Source organism: Chiloscyllium plagiosum, chromosome 51 (genome assembly GCF_004010195.1).
Source record: "Chiloscyllium plagiosum isolate BGI_BamShark_2017 chromosome 51, ASM401019v2, whole genome shotgun sequence".
Classification (NCBI taxonomy): Eukaryota; Metazoa; Chordata; class Chondrichthyes; order Orectolobiformes; family Hemiscylliidae; genus Chiloscyllium; species Chiloscyllium plagiosum.
Genome location: NC_057760.1, coordinates 2,686,984 through 2,704,651, shown reverse-complemented (window position 1 = coordinate 2,704,651; position 17,668 = coordinate 2,686,984). Strand labels below are relative to the sequence as shown.

General features: G+C 41.7%; 1 protein-coding gene across 6 annotated transcripts in view; it reads right to left on the bottom strand.

The window, feature by feature from the left end:
• ash1l (ash1 (absent, small, or homeotic)-like (Drosophila)) overlaps positions 1–17,668 on the bottom strand; it is a 217,194-nt gene that overhangs the window by 79,733 nt on the left and 119,793 nt on the right. For all 6 annotated transcript variants that reach the window (XM_043684018.1, XM_043684017.1, XM_043684014.1 and 3 more), the window contains 3 exons: positions 11,505–11,609; positions 3,097–3,799; positions 1,727–1,906 (listed from right to left, as the gene is read on the bottom strand). In XM_043684018.1, the coding sequence (XP_043539953.1) occupies positions 1,727–1,906; positions 3,097–3,799; positions 11,505–11,609 (988 nt within the window). The remainder of the gene's footprint in view (positions 1–1,726; positions 1,907–3,096; positions 3,800–11,504; positions 11,610–17,668) is intronic.

Below are 17,668 nucleotides of genomic sequence, written 5' to 3'. Positions count from 1 at the left end.
CCTTCACTTCTTCACAGCTCCACATGCGAACCTAGCCAGCATCTCTGTGGCAGGGATGGTTAAAAGCATCTTCCACAGGATGCCACAGTGAATCGGACCACAGATTCGAGGAACACCACCTCATCTTCTGCCTGGGCAGCCTACAGCTCGGAGGACTCTACGTACAGTTCTCTAGTTTCAAATAACCTTCCCACCCACCCCCCCCGCCGATGTCCTTTCCAGCCCTTCTATCCCATCTACTGACCCTTCCTTTCAGCTACCAAACAGGTCGCAGCCACAAATTGTGTTCACGTATTACTACCTCATGATTCCGCCCCTCTCCCTACCAAAAACCCCCCTTCGCCCCTTGCCCCAATCTGCAGCTCCTCCTATCCCCACTTTCATTCCTGAATATGGGTTATACTTGAAACGCCGACTTCTCCACCTCCTGATGCTGTCTGGCTTGCTGTGTTCCTCCAGCCTCCTGCTTGTCTACTTTGGTCTGAAGCAGACAGCAGCTGGAGGTAGCACCAAAGCTGAGACTTGATAGAATTTGGCGAGAAATTGGTCTTTTTAACTTCTGACTGAAGATTAATATATTGCAGTGTTAAAACAGTAAAGTTTTAACACTGCAAAGGTGACACTGTTGCAAGTACACTATATTACTACTCGGGCAGTATCTGATTTTCCCTAATTGGATCTTGCAAGACCTTAACAGGGAGGGAAGGAGGCAACATATGAAGACTATAGCTCAGCCTAATTGATAATAGACAAGTGTTAGCATGTGGGAATCAAAGCAAGAAATCACAGGCCAAAAGTAGCCCTGAAAAGCTTCTACCATGGGGGTTAAGTTGTACAACAAAACCCCAGATGCTCTTTCTGAGAAGGTGCTAGCCTCAAAGAATTATACAGAATCCAGTGTGAAAGTGGGCACCCAACTCTTTTTTGCTGCAAGAGGAGAATCTTAACCAGGGATTTACACTGAAATATTAATACTGCAGACACACACAATCAACAATCTGCACAGAGCCGTGTAGCACAGAACGCAAGCAGAATGGTAGTTAGTTCCAATCTACAGTTTCCCCAAGAGTGTTCCTCAGCACAATGGAAAATCATGGCTCTCTTCAAAAATTAAGGAAGCAAACAGATAAGGTGGCTGGCCCTTCAGCGGTGCCTGTTTCCATATAGCCAACAGCCGGTGGCTGGGTGGAAAATGCAGCTGACTTGGAGTGGGCTGACTAACTGCCTTACTACTGTCCCACTTGGGAAATAAATAGGTGGTAAGGTCAGTTACAATCTTTAAACACAAAAGCTGACACCCCGCAACAAAGTGAGGATATTTGCAGCCAGTGGGGGAAGCAGTTAGCATGTCAGCAATAGAGATATAGTGAGACGGAAAATAAAACTTGAGAACAGGAAAATATTCAACAAGCTTGCCAGTGTCTGCCATGAAACAAAAGACAGACTCCTAATTGCGATAAAGAACAATAAGAATTCAGTTTCAACAAACAGTCTCCAACCAATCTCAACCACAATATGTAAAGCACAACCTTTCAGCTGAAACACCTTCTGTTTAATGCAATATACTTGCATCTTATTTAAATTAGCAATCACTTCTGTTTATGGTTTCCACTAAAACATTACTTTTGTATCAAGAAACAAACCTTTTGGAATTCAAAGAAAATTTAACTGAAAGAAAGACTAAAGCCCCACACAGTGATGATAATATTTCTCACAATTTACTCACTCGGGAACCTTATAGACATCAGAGTACAGTCCTGCTTTCTGGTACTTTTTCTTCGGAGGGCGTGGGGCCTTCTTTTCCCTCTGGATGGTTGGCTGTGGAGGTGGTGTTATGGTATCTGGCGATGCTGTCTTCCCTCCAGTCTTCGATGCGGCAGCTAATTCTGAAGACAATTCTGGGGAGCTGGTTGGCAGTGAATAAAAATGCAGCGGTTTAACATTACTCTCTGCCATGACCAGCGTATGCACACTTCATGTAATGTTAAGATGTTTACAGCTATTGTTAATTGAAAGAGCAGTTGAAGAACTGCCCCATTGCAACAAGTTCTCTCAAAACAAAACAAATACAGAAAGTACTGGAGAAACTAGCAGATCTGGAAGAATCTGAGAGAAACAGAGTTAAGAATCCAATCTGACTTTTTCCCCCTCAAACAAAGTGGCCATTTGGTTGAGCTCACTAAACTAGATTTGAAAATATATCTATAGCATGCAGACTCCCAACATCATTCTTCATGGATCGAGAGCTCCAAAAGTATCAATAACATTCAAATTTACATCGTTTTAATTTTCAGATATCTCAGATTGCAAATACTAACAAATTGTGATTTGATTGCGGATTTGCCACCACTGAAGCAGCAATGTTAAGGACAGTTTTCTCCAAAAGTCTAGACTGACTTGTGAATTTAAATACAAGTGCAACTAGGTTTGAAATTGAAAGCAACAGATTGCCAGAACTTGAGGGGCTCCAATCCAGACATTCCTGGTCTAATGCCAGCCTACACTTGCAGCTCTAAAGAGGAATTGGTTGGGCTAACTACTGTGAGATTAAAATTAGGTTTATTATCACATGAGTACAGTGAAAAGTTTACAACTTAAAGAGATTTGACTTGACTTCCAATTTCAGTCTTAACTTAGGTGCCCTGTATTGGCAAGCTGTATTGGTTGGTCAATCAAAACAATGTCTCACAATGACACAACAACCCATCCAGGAAAACAAGGAAGCCATCAGCAGCCTCCCTTGCAGTCAAAGCAGAGTGATATCCATGGACCAATCCACCCTCTAGGCCCCAAGTGGGCAACACACAACAAAAAATTTTGTTATTTTTTTAAGTAACTTACTATATTAAACATAGTTAATGTGGTTATTAATTAATTTTATACTCTATCTTGACTCATGATTTGCACTGCTGGTCTAAAACAATGCAAGTGTCACCTTGGATAACTGTGTGCTTATACAAATGTGTGTGATGAGAGAACATGGAGAATTATTTAAATTCCAGCTCGGGTCACTCTCCTTATTGTGTTGCCTTCGGACGATGGAACAAAGAGTCAATAGGACAGGAACAGAAGGAAGGGAGCAATGCAGGTACTTACTCTTCTTCCAAGTGCCTTTTCCGTTTCACACCCTTCCTATGTTCTGATTGCTGCTGGTTCACACTTTGCAGCACTGATTCAATAACATCCATGATTGTGTCAGACTCCTTGTTCTTCTCGCCACTATCCCTCTGTTCCTGAGGAAGTGTTTCATCTTCTTTAGGAGGCAACGAGGCACAGATCTGAGAGAGACTCAAATCCCGTTTCCTGGGTCTGCCTCGCTTGCGTTTCACAATGTTGTTCCCTGTCCGTGACTGCCTCTGCAGTTTCTTTGCTTTCAGAATCTTATTGACATGGTCCAGGTTCTTCTTGGTGGCTAAGATTTTGTCAAAATTGCACATTCTCCTTGCCTGGCATTGAATGGCTTCTATTCTGCCCTTCTTCAGTCGATGGCCAGCATTCAGATTCTGTTTGTCTGTAGATACCTGGCTATTCTCGAGATGATCATTTGGAGAAACAACAGTTTGAGTGGGAGGTGTTTCTGCCCGTTTGTTCTGGCACCTTTCCTGACTGTAACTTTTGCAAGAGGTGGGACTTAAAGGACTGTCAGGCTGAGTAACTGTTACACTGGCTATAACATCTTCTATTGTCTTCTCTATAGCCATTTGTTGTGATCCATCTTGCGTTATACGCTGAATTACATTTTCAATAGCTTCCTCCACTGGACTTCCTAACTTTGTACCTCGTGACACTGATCCTGTTCCTGAAAAGGAAGAGAATCTTATTAGTATGCAAACTGTGTATCTGCAGTATAAACCATTAATAACTCTGCTTCTGCACTACTCCAGTATTAGGTTATACAGTGTGGGGTGCTACTGAGGAAGACAAGGAAATGGTGAAGGACGCTGCTACTGTATCAGAATGACACACGCTTATGCCATTTCGTGCTGCGTATGTAGCATTGCTACTTCAATGGAGTAAATACTTGCTTGAAAGCCTAAACAAAATTCATGAAGTATTTGTGCAGTGCTTCACTAATTAATGTGAGGTAAAGACTAAGGTCTGCTCAGTGACAGAGAGAACATGTAGAGCTGCAACAGGAACTTTACACAACAGAGTAAAAGGGAAATGACCTGGTGTTTTGGAATTTTACACTTGGATCCAGGAAGGAGTTCAGCAGGACTGTTTCAGCAACACAACTGCAGATAAATCCTGCTGCCTGGGAACAGAGGCAAGACACCTGGGACCCCGACATCATCACCCCTTAAGTATTCCAGCTGCTATAAATGTTCAGATGGAGTCAGGCAAATGCAGATTACAACTTGACAAAATCAAACAGCAGTTTTCACTGAGCAAAAGGTCATACTGGCTTCCTGAACAATGGCAATTTCCCACACTGTTCCTGCTCATATTTCCAGTGAAAAAAGTTTTTGGGTGGGGGGAGGGCAAGAAATCAACGTATACTCACGAAAAGTGAATGGGTGAGAAGAGATCAACAGAGTAAGAGATACACAATTTCCAAGTTAAAAAAAGGACAAGGGGGAGGAGGAAGAAACCAACCCAAAAAGATAGACATGCATGCACAGAAAGAGAGAAGGCACAGAGGGGAAGCTAACCTGTTTATAAACGACAGACCATTGTGAATTGACAGACACAGAGTGAGATAAACGCATAGAGAATGATCAACAGAAAGAATAATCATTGCCCAGTTATAAGTTATTTACTGATAATGTTGCCACCACGAGACTATGGTTGCACTTTTAAGAAAGAAGTGGAAACTAATTTTTCATTTGGAATACCAGTTACCAACTCATAAATTGCTCCATTGGCCAAGCATTTTAAATTGTTGATAAGTGATTGAGTGCTGAGTCAAATGTTGTTAGTCTATATGAATTTATTAAATGGAGGTACAGCGTGTGATGTGGCGGTGTAGAGTTATTATGTCTGAATAAATGTTGTCACTTTATACTAAGGAGGGGTGACTCTGTCTTTTCAGATTGAGAATTACTGAACATCTTTACCAGATGAAGAGGACGACTGGCTAACATTTTTGCCATTCTATTTATATCTCTGCGATTTATAATATGGTCAATTGGCCACAAAACCCACTAATTTACTGAGTGTACGCACATTATCAATATGAAAGAGAGAAAAACTGGGTTTTGTGCTATGGAATCTGACAGAATAGACTGGTTAAAACCAACATTATCAATAATAACAAAGGACCATTAGCCTTATCAGCATGTTCCACTCTCCACTCATGCTGCCAGCTTTTTCTGTTAGCAATGCTAACCCTTTCTCCACATCGCCAATTGCATCTCAATATTACCTGATCATTTGGCAGGTAAGATGGTTTTTCAAATGACTGTATTCTGATGTCACCATTTACTATCTGTATTAACTCACCTCCCAACTCCCCCCGAGCCTGTCCACCATGTACAGGAGTTAAGTCAGGGATAACTATGGAATACTCTCCACTTGCCTGGATGGGTGAAGCTCCCAACACCATTCCAGGAAAGGGGAGGTGATGGCCTTGTGGCATTCTCTCGACAATATTGATTTACAGACTCAGGTACTGTTCTGGCAACCCAAGTTCAAACCCTCTAAACCAGATGGAGGAGTTTGAATTCAATAAAAATCTGGATTTGAGAGTTTATTAATGATCATTGTCATCGATTCTCAAAACAAAACACATCTGGTTCAGGAAAGGAAAGCCCCGATCCTTGCCTGATCTTAGTCCAGACCTGAAAGCCAGGAGGTTGACTTTTCATAGCCCTCTAGAACAATTAGGGATAGGCAATAAATGCTGGTCTAGCCAGCGAGGTCCGTATCCTACAAACACAATTTTGAAAAAAAGGCAGCTCACTTCACGGGACACCCTATCCACCACCTTTGACACGGACTCTCCAGCAGTGACCCACAGCGACAGCAATGTGTACAACTTACAAGATGGTAGCTCACTTCTTTGACAACACCTTCCAAATCAGCTTCCGTCACCTCTAAGAGCAACAGTAGCAGATGCATCACTTGCAAGTTCCCATCCAAACAACACACCTCCCCGACTCAGGAACTGGTCTGTTCCTCCAGTATTGCTGGCTCATAAACCCTGGGTTTTCCTTCTGATCAGCACTATGTGCGCACCTGCACGAGATGGGCTACAGCAGTTCAAGACAACAGCTTACCATCACCTTCTCAAGGTGGACAATTCATGCTGGACTAGTCAGAAAATCCCACACCTTTTAATGAATAAAATAAAAAACAGTTGCTGACAGACGGACACAGTAAATTTTCTAAATATATATAAGAATGATTGTTACACAAGTCTTCGAGAAAGAATTCACCTCCATGTGAAATTCTCATTTTTGCTATTGCTGTGAACCCCATACTTGACAGAAACGTAAAAGCTTCAGCTGTTTTTTTGCCTATCCCTGTCTCAAAGCACCTGTTCTCTGCTCCGGTCTCTGGGAGGTCTCTGTTACCAGCATGCTGTGTGATGGCCAAAGTATCAAAGTCAACATCAATGTGATGATGGCCTCACCAAAGGAGGGACAGAGGCATTTGCCAGCAGGGGCCACTAAACAAAATAGAACAATAAGAGTCCAATCTTGTCCATGCAAGCCATGTGTCACAAGAAAACAGTTTCTTTTTTAAAAAAAAGGAAGGCCTTTGGAAATGATCTGTGGGAAAATATACAAAGAGTTTACAAGCTTAAAGAATGTTTACTTCTCCGGTGGCACTTCAGTAATGAGTAAGTTAAAAGATTATCATTAGCCAATTACAGCCTGTGAACCTGGCATTACTATAATCACATGTTTACACTGACTTGTTTCAGGCAGGGTTCCAGGTACCTTCAGACGGTTGAGCATATGTGCCAATTTGCTTTACTTCTCTAAATATTGCAATTTCAATGACCAACTATTGGAAATACGACCAAGAAAAACACAACACTAATGTAGTCGGGTGGCAGGTACACATTAAGACAGAGATTGACATGGAACTCCTTTTCTTCCTCAAATGGCATTCTCTCTACTTCACATTTCAGCTTCGTTATAAATCAAAAATATGAGCAAGGCAGTGAATAACAAGGTTGGAATTCAAGCAGGCAGTTCTGATGATGTCATGAAGTGCAAAGCCAGTTACAAATGTCAGCAGAGCTCAGGCTGAATTACTGCCTAGAACTCTCTGCCAGACTGCTTTATGTAGTCTGGAGATTATAGTTTGATGTTCATTTAACATTTCATTTCTGTTCTGCTATGAGCAGTAAAGATGCTGCAACATGGGTGAAGTTAGGATAGTATTGTAAAAGTGACAGCTGCCTGGAAGCCTGCACTGTCTCACTCTTTTGGTATTTTACAGCATCGCCCCAAGATTAAATCATGATAGCTTAGGATACAGATGAGCCATAATCTAAGTGAATTGCAGTACAGGCTCAAGAGCCTCCTCCTGCTCCAGTGTACAGTCAACTCTGATATAAGATAGCTTCTTCTACAAAATACCACTTTTCACCCACTATGAAACAATGAATAGCAGTCTTATGGGTCTGTGCCACAGCCCAGGGCTTGAACCCATTATCCAGGCAGGCACTCAAGTGCAGTATGAAGGGAGTACTGCACTGTTGGAGATGTTGCTTTTAAAAAAAAAACTTCAAGGCAGGGCTCATTTTGCCTGCTGTGATGGATTACAAAAATCCTGTGTAATGTTTTGAAGAGCAACACTGAGTTCTATTGGTAAACTATCAAGTATCACAACTCAAACTTATGTTTGTGGGATCCAGTTGGGTACAATTGAGATTCCTTATTTGCCCACGTAACATTCATGACACTTCAGAAGTAATTTAGTGGCTACAAGTACTTTGTGCGAAGGCAGTGTGTAGATGAATGTATATTCTTCCTGCTCACTCATACCATCTGATCTGGGTGAACATCCATTGTTGGAAAGGAAATCGATATTACTGCCCTGCTGCCATTCTGTTTTACCCGCACCATAGTCTCGTGAAACAGAAAACTGTCAGGACATAAAATGTATTCTCTTTCTCTCCCCTGCACTCTGCAGAAACAGCTGCGCCTTGCTACGCTGCTGCTTACTATCTAAAACATGACATAGTTGACAGAAACCTTCCAGAGGTGAAAAGCAGCCTGAAGACCAAGCCCACAAGCATCTGGATGCCTGAAGACTTAAAATTATTTCCAGTAGCAGAAACATTTTATTTTAAAAGACATAAATAGTTAACCAAGCTATAAAACCTTCACAGTAGCAAACACATAACATTGGTTAGAGATTTTAAGGTAAAAACTGCCAAGAAATATTTCTTTCAACAATTGAAAGCTCACAGCAAATCTCAAAGTTAATCTTCATTTCCTCTCCTTCCCCTGGATAGTGTCAAATCTCTCCACGCATCCTCAGAATGGGCAGCATAGCTTCGCCTCATCCATGTCTGGATACCATGTGCCACCAGGCTATACTGTCACACGAGGTGTCCAATCCTGTCTTAAGCTGATAGCTATGTACACAGACTCTTACAGCAGAAAAGAAACCCCACTGGAGTATAATCATGAGGATGCACCCAGTCAGACCCCGCTACACTACAGTCGACCACTATATTTTACAGAACAGAATAGAATCCCTACAGTGTGGAACTGGCTATTCAGCTCATCAAATCCACACCAAACCACCGAAAAGCATCTGGACCCGTCTGTAGCAGAACCAGACCGATTACCCTACCCTGCATTTCCCATGGCTAATCCACCTAAGCCTGCACGCCCCTAAACACTATGGGGCAATTTAGCATGGCCAATCCATCTAACATGCACACCTTTGAACAGTGGAAGGAAACTGCAGCATCCAGAGGAAACTGGAGCAGACATGGGGAGAACGTGCAAGCTTCACACAGACAGTTGCCTGAATCAAACTTGGGACTCTGATGCTATGATGCAGCACTGCTAGCCAGTGTGCCACTACAGCAGAGATCAGCTGCTGAAGTTGAAGTATTCAACTAATGCCTCACCTGAAATAAAGTAAGCCACAGACTGGGGAGCAAGCATTGGCAATTGGAATGCAACAGCTCACAATCAACTGAAGTGGAGTTTACAAGTCATCTGATCTTCATGGAGTGAAGTGGCACAGTCCACTCAATGGTAAACATCCACAAGTAGGCTTGATTTTCAACGTAAAATATAAAAAGTAAACGTCATGGTCTAGAGAAAAAAATTGTACCAGTGAGACCTGAATATTGTCCAACATCGTCCTCCTAAGGAGTCACCGGACCAGAAACGCTAACGCTGATTTCACAAATGCTTCCTGACCTGCTGAGCTTTTTCAGTGACTTCTGTTTCTGATTTACAGCATCCACAGTTATTTTGGTTTTTATTCCCCAACACCCCCCATCCAAGAAAAAAGATTTGATGAGCATCTGACTGAAGTAGAGGACTCACTCTAAGAAAGCTACATGGTCACAAGACTGCTGAGATTACAGTGATTGATCAACTGTTATTTTTTACTGAAGCACAAACAATAAACTAACATTGCAATGGGCTCTCCCAGTTTAACAGACATTTTGATTCATTAAAAGCCCCTCTGTTAGAAGAATTTGAATGAATTATTAATAGGGATGGGGCTCATTGGAACAGATACAGTGCTAGGACTTGTTTGAGCTGATTGCAACGCTCATACTAACTTTTGTTTTGCAGTTTGCACTTCAGAGGAGTCAGAAACATGTACTTTGAGATTGTGGTGCATAGGACTGTGAAATAGTGAGGGGTGTGTTATGTGGTTACTGTGTCAGCGAGAGAATCATTAACAAAGTAGATTACATGAAAGACTGCGGTTCCATGAGGGAGATGTTTGTTATCAGAGATAAACAGATGACACAAGACTAAGCAGCTTTGTCCTGTGGTTTTTCAGTCAACAAAGCATTTGCAAAATCACCAAAATCACCAGGTTGGTTATCCAGATTTTGGCTGTAGAACATACAATTGTGTCATATAGTTTCTGTCAGTGAATTAGATCAAGAGGCTGCAGCACAATTACTACAGTGAATGGTAATTAATCAGTGGCAGTATCTCCTCACTTGGGTTACTATCCGAATTTTCAAAGAAGTTAACAAGTGTAACAGATGGATATTTTCACAGACCAAAGAACAGATAACCTAACCACAAATAAAACAACTGACAAGAGATGGAGAAGACAACAGGAAACACAAGATTTCATCTCATTGTATCAGATCTTCAGCCTGGAGTTACAATTAGGAGTAACATTTGGTTGCTTCATTTCATTTGCACCTTTTGGCTTTTGCAGATACATTGCTTCCAGCCAGCAGAAAAAGCAGTAAAAGTTTCCAGTCCGGTTAATTTCTGACTGTGCAATAAACACAGCAGACCATCGCACATTTGATACAAAAAGGAGTAACAAGTTAATTATAAAACCAAACCTGAAAGAGATTAAGACTCCTTTCCAATCTTCACAACGATAGTTTCTCTCAGTGTACAGTGGGACACTCACCAGTGTTTATATAGCTAGTTAAATGAGGGATAGGAGTTAACTGATGAGTTAAGTGACTAGTAGATATAAGGGGTGGGGAAGATAGTGAGAGCTCTTGTGGTGCACTGTATCTCTGGGCCAGAGAAAGTGGGTTCAGGTCATACCTGCTCCTGAGATGTGTTATAGCATCTCTGAACAGGTTGATTAAGAACAGTTACTTGCATTGTAGTCATCTGCAAGTTTTTTTTAAACATGAAAGTAAGGGGGAGCAAGTGGGACTCATGTTTGGAAGAAACTTGAAGACTGAGTAGTCAAAAGCTCTTGTGTTGCATAGGGACTAGTTGTAAGGACAGGATTCACGTCCCACCTGCTCCAGAAGTGTACAACAACTCTGCACTGGTTGATTAGAAAATATCCAAGACCAAGTTTGGCGAATGGCAGAGTCCTTACCTCTGGGTCAGAAGGTTTGGATTCAAGTTCCACCTACTCCAGACATGTCAAAACATCTTTAAACAAGGTTGATTAAAAATATTTAAAGAGCACTTAAGAGTATTTGATAAACTGCATCCACAAAGAAACTGCATCCACAACGATTCTGAGAGAGAGAGAGATTTTTGGTCTCAATGAATCAAGTAATATGGGGAGTAGGTCGGAAAGTGAGGCCAAGGCAAAGGATCAGCCTGAGTTGCAGAGCAGGCTCAAGGAGCTCTGTGGTTTACTGCTGCTCCTGTTCTTTACCCTCTAAAATGCCTTGGTTCTAAAAAGGATATTAATAGCACTAACCGAGAAACTTGCTGACAAACAGAAAGGAGGACAAGTAATAAAAACTACCGGAGAAACTCATGCAAGTCTGAGAAGAGAGCAGCATCTGTGGAAAGATAAACAGTTGACATTGAGGTGCCAAAATGACTTCTTTAGAGAAAGGGAGACTTTTGGCAGGTTTCTCGGGTTGAGAAAGGCAAATAAGAGAAAAATATTAATGATGGTCTTGCCTGCTGAGGTTGTGCAGTCTGATGGAGTTCTCCTTCTGGTCGGACTGCAATTAACACTGTCCTGATGCCTCTGCGATGCCTGCTTATCTTGTACTGGTTGTAAACCTGTAAATTAGTTGAAGAGAAACAATGAGAATAATGCAAAACTATTAACTATTACTGCACTGGACATCACCCTTCCAAACAGTTATTCCCAAGATTTAGGCTGCCAATGCTATTTGAACTGCTGTATGAGCACGGTGGCACACATCCATGTAAAACACGGGCTTTCAGAATGGAGTCAAAACCAATGCCTGGTGAAGGTCAAACAACAGTTCCTTTTATAATTCACCGATCTGTCTGCTGATTTATCCAGACACAGCACCAGCCACAGTAACAATGCAACAGGTCAAGTGCTGCTAGCCTTTCTCACTACTGCATAGGCTGACATAAACCTCGCTGAACAGGCAGAGTGGTTTTCAATTCAAAATTGCTTCCGAAACATTAAGAAAGAGTATTGCCAGAATATATGTTCATCTGCTGAGATTTAAAAAAAAAACACAAAACCTGACAGAAAGCTTAATAAAAAAATTACCCAATTATAAAACAAAATATATAACTAAGCCATATCTTTTGCCTGTAATTATTATACAATGTCTTGTAAGATAGAAACAGTAAAATTCCATATATAGCTTGGAATTCTAATTGCAGTGAAATCCATTTCAACTCTGTCAGTTATCAACTGGATAAAAATAATTTTGTTCTAAACCTCCATCGGACATCATGCCTTTGAGAAGTAGTTTGCGAACACTTCTGTCTTTGCAAAGTTTGATTATAGTTTCAGATGTAAATAAAAGCTCGCTACAGCAAGCGCCACAGTATTCGGAACTTAGAACAGCCGAAGCAACTGAGAAGTATTCAGACATCGGAAACAAACCAAGGTTATAATGACAGAACAACATGATCTACATGTCACCTGAGGCATTGCAAAGGTGCAGAGTTGAAGCATGTTACAGAAGTGCTAGCCCACTCAGATGACATAATCAGTCACTCCCACCTTTCAGTTTTTGAAATGATTGGAACTAAGCAGAATGAGAATTGAGATTCAGGATAAACTTTTACGTATTTGTTTGAAAAATAACGCATGTAATTTCGTTCATTTCAAAACCAAAAAAAAACCATGATTGGGAATGGCACTCCTAGCCAATTCCTCCTCTTCCCCTTACGCCCCCAAAATCGATAAGAACAGAGGCTATTTAGGAGTGTGCAATCCTCTGTTCTCACTGAACTCCAACAACTCATTCCAAACTGGGGATTGACCCTTGGCCCTATTGGTTTGTGGTTAGTGGTGTGCTAGCTGGTGGCTTTCCTCACCAGGTAAACATGGAACTGATATTTCATACTTAAAGCGGACAGGGATGGGGAAAAAAATTGATGTTAATTTCCCCTTCTGATAATGCTAGTGCTGCTTTCGATTTGCCATGAGATTGGGCCAGCGTAAAGTCACCAGAATTTCCACATTCCATGGGTGGATATCCAGTCCTTAGTCTGTATCTCTCCAGAGAAGCAAAGCTGAGGCCAGAAACTGAATGCGGAACAGACTGCTATCAAATTCTAAACAAACTAGACAGAATTAGTATTTAACACTTAGCATTTTGCCTTTGGCTCAAGAGGCAATACAATTGCTAAACATGACCAACTTCATTGAAAACTTAAGATGTGCTATTTTCTGGTCCCAAAGTTTCCTATGTCAGTTAAACCACAGGCACACATGGCTTTAGTTGAGTCACACACTGGTTGAAAGGAATAGGTTTCATCTGACTCACATCAATCAAGAAAAAAAAAAGGTTATGTATTACTTCCTTGTAGCAGTAACTTGGGCTTCAGACAAACTGACCAAAATTACTCAATCAGATTGGAAACCCCACGCAGTCTCCCAGCATGAATCTTGGGTCTTCAATATCTACTATACCACCCTCTCCTAAATTCACGAACAGATTTAACTCATCACTGCTCATGTTGTCAAAAATATTTAGCACAGAGAGAGAATATGAAGAATGACAAATGTGGCCATAAGGGATACGACGGTATGTGAATGCAGCTGCGAACAATTCCAAGAATTCTTTACTGAGTAGTCTTGTTTCTCAAATGACCTGAATAAATTATACTTGGATAATTTTTAACAGTGCGTTTAAAAATAGCCGTCCTCTCACAATAAAGCACAAATTTGTTAAGTTATGGTGGCACAATTTTTGAAAGCAATCTAATGAACTCCTGTGAAGCAAAAATACTGCAGCTAAAAGAAAAGAGGTACACACTCTAGTAAATGGTCAACGAAACAGCACTGCATCAATGACATGCGACTTTGGATGGGGGAGGGGGAAAAAAGAGGGGCCGTATGGGAGGGAGGGAGTTCAGTTTGTACTGAGTCTGATGGGGTAAGGAAGGGATAAGGTGATTTTGGGGAGGGGGGGGAAAGGGGAGGGAGGGTGACAATGGGACGGTACAGTCGCTCAATGGTTAGCACTGCTGCCTCGCAGCATCAGGGACCTGGATTCAATTCCAGCCTCAGGCAACTCTGTGGCATTTGCACATTCTCCCTGTGCCTGCATGGGTTTCCTCCAGGTGCTCCGGTTTCCTCCCACAGTCAAGGATGTGTGGTTTAGGTATTTTGGCCATGCTAAATTACCCATAGTGTTCAGTGATGTGTAGGTTAGGTGCATCAGTGAGGGATAAATATAGAGTAATAGGGTAGCAGAATGGGTTTGAGTGGGATACTCTTCGGAGGGTCAAAAGGGGCTGTTTCCATACTGTACGGATGCGGTGATAACTTTTAAGAAAGATGTGAATTCAATGACAAACAGCTAATCTAAAATCTGATCAAAAATATCACCTGTTCTCCTGGAGAGAGTTAAAATTCAACTGTGAGATCAAAAACAAAGCTAGAGCTTTAATTGTCAGATGATCAGAAACAGCATTGAAGTAACTGACATTATGCTTTGGATTAGAAGCAAATTTCTTCAGTTGAATATAGCTGTAATTTCTCTAGTAGCATGCCCCTCCTTAGCCATATACTTCAACTGAACAAAAGCATTCTTAGCTTCAAGACAGAGCATCTTTTCACTAAGATCTCTGCTTCCAAATTGCTTTGCCTCCACTTGTACTTTGATTTCCCCTGAAGCCTTTGGTTTGTTACCTCAAGACAAAAAAAAACATATCCTGTACTGTACCAAGTGTTCACTTGCTCAGCACCTAAGTGGCCTAATTCAGCACCATGTCTTCTAAGCATCAAATTCAAGTCTTGGTTCACATCATCAAGTTCCTTCACTGTCTTGTACTTTGGATTCTGTAACTGTGTCAACCATATATCCTCTCTTGAATTCTTCAGCCAGCATTCCCACTCTTCTTGCTCGCTCCTCAGACAGAATTGAGTGGCACTAAAAGAGGCTTATCTTGTGTCTACAGAAAGAGCAGGAAGATCAAACTCAAGTAGAGCAGTTAGCATCAACAGGGGAAACTGTATAATCCACTTCATTGTTGAAGCATATAGGTAATTCTAGGCTGTTTATACTACGTATTTACAAGAATGGTCTGAAGCTGTATTTTATATTGAGATTTCTGTTGATTTGACACAGCATCTGTTGTCGTGTCTCCAGGATCTAACAGATGGAAGAAGTGGTGCAACTTACTCAAGTGCAAACAATGATTGCAGATTGGTTCCAAAACAAGTAGTAATTTCACAAAAATGCATGCTATTTGCAAGAATGTAAGAATTTTACCACAAACACCTACTACATATACAGAAGAAATACTAGGCACATTCAGGGTACATAGTCATGACCATGTACTTCATATGTATAAAGCAAGGTGACAATCCGCTCTGCCTTGTCTTATGGTATATGCCAATGATCTGGTTTGTTCAGGTGACTGCTCAAAATCAATCCCAGACTTTGGGAGGGTTACAAATGAACCCTCTCAAGGAAAGAGGAAACTAATTGTTTAAATCAATTCTCTCCGCTGCCATGCCAAACCCACCTTACCCAGAAGCTTACTTAGTCAACCGATATTAGTTTAAAACTCTAGAATTTAAAAAGGGATATGAAAACAAGACCAGCAGTTGAATGAAGAGGGAAGATCAGACCTTAGTACATTTGGCCTCCAAGATCTTGAAGCTCATTGTCTGCTAGTTAAGCCGATGGACAACTTTAGCAGCAAATCCATGAATAACGTAACATAAGAGAGAGGAGAAGTGGCCCATCTGGTCCTTCAAGCCTGCTCCGTCATTCAGGACTGGTCTTTTTGTGCCCTCAGCTACACTCACCTGCTCTCTCCCCAAAACCCTTAATGTCTTCATTGTTCAAAAACAAAATCTATCTTAGCTTTAAAAGCATTTACTGAAGTAGCATCAACTACCTCACTGGGCAGGGAACTCCACAGGTTGGCAACCCTCTGGGTGAAGTAGCTCCTTCTCAATTCGGCCCCAAATCTGCTTCCCCTACTTTTGAGGCTATGCCTAGTTTCACCCGCCAGTGGCAACATCTTACCTATTCCCTGCATAATTGGCCTTGATCTTTGAATTGTCATTGTCTGCAGGTTTAATACCAGAGGACTGGAGGATTGCAAATGTTGTGCCGTTGTTCAAGAAGAGCAGTAGAGATGACCCAGGTAATTATAGACCAGTGAGCCTTATGTCTGTTGAAGGAAGAGTTTTGGAAAGGATTGTAAGAAATAGGATCCATCATCTAGCGAGCAACAATTTGATTTAAGATAGTCAACATGGTTTCGTGGGCAGGTCGTGTCTCACAAACCTCAGTTTTTTTGAGAAGGTGACCAAGCATGTGGATGAGGGTTGGGCAGCTGACATGGTATACATGGACTTCAGTAAAGCCTTTAATAAGGTTCCACATGGTAGGCCTTTGGAGAAAATGCGGAGGCGTGGGATTGAAGGTGATTTAGAAGTTTGGATTAGAAACTGGCTTTCTGTAAGGCAGCAGCAAGTGGTGGTTGATGGAAAATATTCAGCCTGGAGCCTGGTTACTAGTGGTGTGTCACAGGGATCTGTTTTGGGACCACTTTTTATAAATGATTTAGACGCAGACATAGGTGGATGGGTTAGTAAGTTTGCAGATAACACTGAAGTCGGTGGAGTGGTGTACAGTGTGGAATAATGTTGCAGGTTGCAGAGGGAACTGGGCTGAGAGGTGGCAAATGGAGTTCAATGCAGATGAATGTGAGGTGATTCACTTTGAGAAGAATAACAGGAAGGCAGAATACTGAGTCATTGTAAAGATTATTGGTAGTGCGGATGTGCAGAGGGATCTTGTAGTCTATGTATATAGATCCCTGAAAGTTGCCACCCAGGTTGAAAGTGCTGTTAAGGCGGCATATGGTGTGTTAGGTTTTATTGATAGAGTGATTGAGTTCTGGAGCCATGATGTCATGCTGTAACTGTACAAAATGCGAGTGTGGTGGTCTCACTTGGAAAATTGTGCACAGTTCTGGTCGCCCATTACAGAAAGAATGCGGAAGCATTAGAAAAATTGCAGAGGAGATTTCCCAGGATGGGAGGGTCTTGTGTGAAAAGACTGAGGGACTTAGGTCTATTCTCAGTGGAGAGAAGGCAACCAAGAGGGGATTTAATAGAGATGTACAAGATGATCAGAGGATTAGATAGGGTGGACAGTGAGAGTCTTTTTCCAAGGATGACAACATCGGCTTGTATAAGGGGACATAGCTGCAAATTGAGGGATGATAGATTTAAGACAGATGTCAGAGACAGATTCTTTACTCAGAGTGGTGAGGGCGTGGAGTGTCCTGCCTACTAATGTAGTTAACTCAGCCACATTAGGGGCATTTAAACAGTCTTTGGATAAGCATATGGATGGCTTCGATTAGTTCACAGGTTGGTGTAATGGCGAGGGCCAAAGGGCCTGTTCTGTGCTGTATTGTTTTATGTTCTACAAGATTTCCCCCCCTCATTGTTGTAAATTCCAATGAATATTACCCCAGTCTACTCAGTCTCTCCTCATAAGCCAACCCTCTCAACTCTGGAATCAACCTAGTGAACATCCTCTGCATCCCTCTAGTGCCAGTTCACCCTTTTTTAAGTAAGGAGACCAAAACTGCACGCAGTACTCCAAATATGGCCTCACTAGCACCCTATACAGCTGCAATATAACCTCCCT